At 42.4% G+C, this 4336-nt stretch overlaps 1 protein-coding gene across 1 annotated transcript; it reads left to right on the top strand.

Moving 5' to 3' along the window:
* The first annotated feature begins 310 nt into the window (after positions 1-310).
* LOC139618698 (cilia- and flagella-associated protein 58-like) lies at positions 311-3573 on the top strand. The gene has a single exon (XM_071474849.1). It carries the CDS (start codon positions 1000-1002, stop codon positions 3187-3189), a length of 2190 nt encoding a protein of 729 aa, XP_071330950.1. The 5' UTR covers positions 311-999; the 3' UTR covers positions 3190-3573.
* Positions 3574-4336: the final 763 nt, after the last annotated feature.

Genomic DNA, 4336 nt, shown 5'->3' on the forward strand with positions numbered 1-4336 from the left:
GTAAGACTATAGTGGTGTACGTGTGACATTATGGTGATACATGTGATCAATCATATAGTTTCCATTCACATAAAGACAATGACTGTAAGTGTTAACATTACATACTGTGTTCTGGGAATGCTAACATGCTATCTCTGTCTAGGGCAGGACTGGAATTGTAATAACAGGTCAGTTTATATGTGCAGTTCTACTATGAATAATTTATTTGGAAACACTGTGCTAGTCTCTCTGCTGTCTCTTTTATTCTTTTTTATCCTCTAGTTTCACATAGTAAATGCATATAACCGATGCTTGCAACACTGATACACACACACATACACACAGAACCTCTCCACCCCACCCGTATGGGACAGGAAGGGACGGGAGCTCAGGGCTGAGCAGACTTTTCAGGTGGTGGACCTTAAAGTCAGAGGATCTACAACAGAGTGTGTCAGAGAGGCAGAGAGGCGCTGTAGAAATAGACAGTATGGGAAAAATGTGTTTCAGGAACATGACAGCATGTAAATAAAGACCTGAAAGAACCTGAAAATGAGCATATTATGTTCTCTTAAAATGAATGGAGTTTGCAGTTGTTTGTTTGTAGTGTGAAAACAAGTGGACCATCCACAAGATATTGAGATAATAAATATAAGATTTTATTGTGATTTTAGGAGCTAAACTACAATAAATCCATTTTCTGACTATGAGCTGTTCAGTCTGATCATGAGGAACCTGTATGTCATTATATATTATTATATATTATTATATATTGGTAACCATGGAAACGGTGGTGTGGGGGTTCCCCCAGTTGTTCTTTAAAAAGTGCATGACATCATGATGACATCACCATTGGAATGTCATGATCAAAGCCATTTGCCTTTTATGTCACAGTGTCACCATTTGGATGGCTATACTTTGAGCTAGACTCCAGTTCATTTGTGAGACTTTCAGTTACACAGTGTTACACAGTTTCAATACACAGTGTCTACATAGAGAAACACAGTGAAAAGACAGTGAATAATGTCAATTACAAGAGGTAATTCCAGCACTGGCGTGAAAAGCGCCAAATCTCAGCTCATTGAGGAATTACACAGGACACAGAAAAATGAGAAATGGCTGATAGACCAAAACAGGGATTTGAAAAGACAACTGACATTCCTTGTTAAAACCGAGACTTCTTTGAAAAAAGAACAACTTGAGGTTGCTAGACTAAAGCGTAAAGGCACGGAACAGGACATTCGTGTGGACAAGCTAAGAAATGAGCTACAGAAGTTCAAAGCTGACTTAGCGAACGAACAGACCCAGAGACATCAAGAAAAGACCTTTTCAGAGCAGAGAATTGTGGTCCTGGAGAAGAAATGCCAGGAATTCGAGAACAAATACTCTGTGGAGAGGTCTCTGAGGGAGCAGAAGGACAGGGAATTAGAGGTCTACACTCAGATCAGAGGGGAAAAAAAGAAACTGGCCACGGAGCTGCAGTCTTTGCATCATCAGGTCCAAGAGCTGCTGGGCTACAAAAACTTTGCCAGCAAAACAATGGAAGAACAGAGACAGCTGTTAAAAAAGAAGGACTTGGACCATGAGCAGACAAAACACGAGTTAGATGAAGTAAGGTCCGAGGTGAAAAAACTAGAGGACGAGATAGGCGAGATAATCAAGTTTAAAGACCAAAATGAAGGCAGTGAAAAAGAAGCTCTGAGACGAGCATATCAGAAAGAAAAACAGCAAATACTAGATGCTCACAGGAAAAGAGTACATCAACTGAGAAAGGAGGTCCGTGAGCTCACATTTGTGAACGAGGACCTAAAAAGGTCGACAGTGTTAATGGAAAACCAGGTGCTCAACATCAAGGAGATTAATAAACAGAAAACAGAGGAATTACAAAATCAGCTAAAAGAGGCCGCGAAACAACGTAACATCATACAAACACTGGAACATGAAGTTAGCAGCTACAGCGAGCTGAAAATTAAAATCCACAACCAGAGGAGAAAAGAAGCCGCGTACAATGTGGCCAAAGACCAGGAGATAATCAATATGAGGAATATTATTACTGAGATGGAGAGTAAGCAGAGACAGCAGATGATCACCACTGGAAGTGTCCAGACTACAAGAGACCTCGCCATTAAAAACTTGTTTAAGGCTCAGTCAACAATCAGCGAGCACGAGAAAACAATTGAGACAGTGAACGTTGAAATCCAACAGAAGACTCTTGAAATCAACGAAAAGAACGCAGAGTTTACCAGGATTAAGAAGGCATATCGTTCTGTGAAGAACCAGCTGAGAGAGGTGAAGAGGCAGCTGACAGAAACAAAGATGACACAGGAGACACGTTTAGCCTCGGCTGGTAAGGACCAGATGGTGGTAAAGAAAAACCTGGCCAAGGTGGCAGCAGAGAAGGACAGTTTGGAGAAAGAGCTAGTGCACTACAAAGAACTGGTGGTGAAGCAGCAGCAGAAGCTCGACCTCCTGGAAACTACAAAGGCCTCACAAGAAAGCACGCTCAGAGAAAACACGGAGGAAATCAAGTTGCTCTTGCTGGAGCAGAAGAAACTGAAGCACAAGTGTGAGATGCTCAGGATGAAAGTGCTGCATCAGTGTCCCTTGTTGAAGGATAAAAAAATAGATTTTGCCAACGAATTTTGGAAGGCAAGTCAGAACCGTCCATCCACCGCTGAGACAAAACTGAAGAGCGAGCTGGAGGAAAAGGACAAGGAGATTAAGGAGCTGAAGCACAGCTCAGATGACGCAACGCTGAAGTTCAGGCAGGGTCGCTGGGATAACAGGCAGCTTCGAGAAAAGGTCATGTCATTAGAGGGAAGACTCGGGGCCTATGAGAAAAACTACCAGAGTCAGAGCGAAGAGAACAAGAAGCTGACAGATGAGGTGAGGAGGCTCAACTTGGAGAAGAAAGAGAAATCAAGGCACCTGCCCACTGCTCCCAGTAAGCCCCAGCCCCCCTCTGAGGAAAAGCCCGAGTCTGTTCCCACATCAAGACGCACACGCTTCCCACCTGTAGCCACCAAGTCCCCGTGTCAGTCTGAAAACAAATCACAGATTGTCCACATCCCTCTCCTTCGTGGAAAACAGATCAGACCTCACTTGTCACTTGACACCATGTCCACTCAGCCCCAGACCCCCTCTGGTCTCACATACATACGCTCAATTCCCTCCCCCAGGTCACAAACTGTCACCCTCCCTCCCATTAATTAGAAAACAGTAGCGTCGTGTCGATTTCACTCCCTAAAGCGACACTTTGATTTCTGAGTTCAGTCAAGCTCTCAGTCACTGGTAAGCGACCCTGCAGTGACTGTATTCACTCACTCAGTGAGGGAGTGTATCCCTGCACCGCTGACTGAGAGCTTGACTGAACTCAGAAATCGACCAGTTCAGTGGCAAGCATTGGGTTTTCTCCGGGTGCTCCGGTTTCCTCCCATAGACCAAAGACTCTACATGTCTACAGTTCTCCAAAAAACCCCACTGACGAACACGTCACAATTTCTACAAGGGAGGTTTCATGTCTTTAGGTGATATTTTAAAAATGCACATCTTTCCCTTTCTCTTTATTCAATAAACAATAAACTCATCTTAAAAATATTTCATCACCTGTTTATTGTGATTTTTTGTGAAACCTTAAATTCACAAGCTGTTTATTATGTAATAATTGAATATTAGCAATAATTATAATAAGAAAAATCTTTAGCTATAGAGCAGCAAAATAAAATAAAAGTAAAAATACATACTTTTTTGCTTGTCTATACAGTGTTCAACAGTTGAGAAAATGTAGGTCCAATGGAAAGGGCTGTTTGACCCCAAGATAAAGCAGCGACTTTACAGTCACCAAGCAGGATGTCTTAGCAAATTCACCCCAAGGTCATACCGTGTAATGCTCAGAGAAATTGTAAAAAATGCAAGAGCGTATATCGCTTGAAGTTGAAAAATTTGAACTTTTCAAGCGACATCGCGTGACGCTGTGCCGCGACATCCAATCAGTGTTGATGTCCAAACCATGCCACCGACGTAGTTACGTCAGACGCACATTTCAAAAAATGGAGGAGAAAATTATCGTGGCTGTCTGTGGATACCATGGATGTATTATAAGACCTTATTCTTATAATACATCCATGGTGGATACACGGAGCTATACGACACAACGTCCCACTTTTACCGGGACAGAAACAAAAAAGATAATGCCTGGAAGAAGGTTAGCAAGGAGGTACAGCTGGACTGTGGACGTCTTAATTAACACTAGAACTACCAAGGCAGTCATTTTGACTGCTTTCAAAATTTGCAACGTCATAACTTGGTTTAAAAAAAACCAAAAATGTACCAATAGGACCCCGACTTTTCCTAAATGTGT

This window comes from Trachinotus anak, unplaced genomic scaffold (assembly GCF_046630095.1).
Source record: "Trachinotus anak isolate AG129_WGS33_773 ecotype Australia unplaced genomic scaffold, CSIRO_AGI_Tana_v1 ptg000003l, whole genome shotgun sequence".
NCBI lineage: Eukaryota > Metazoa > Chordata > Actinopteri > Carangiformes > Carangidae > Trachinotus > Trachinotus anak.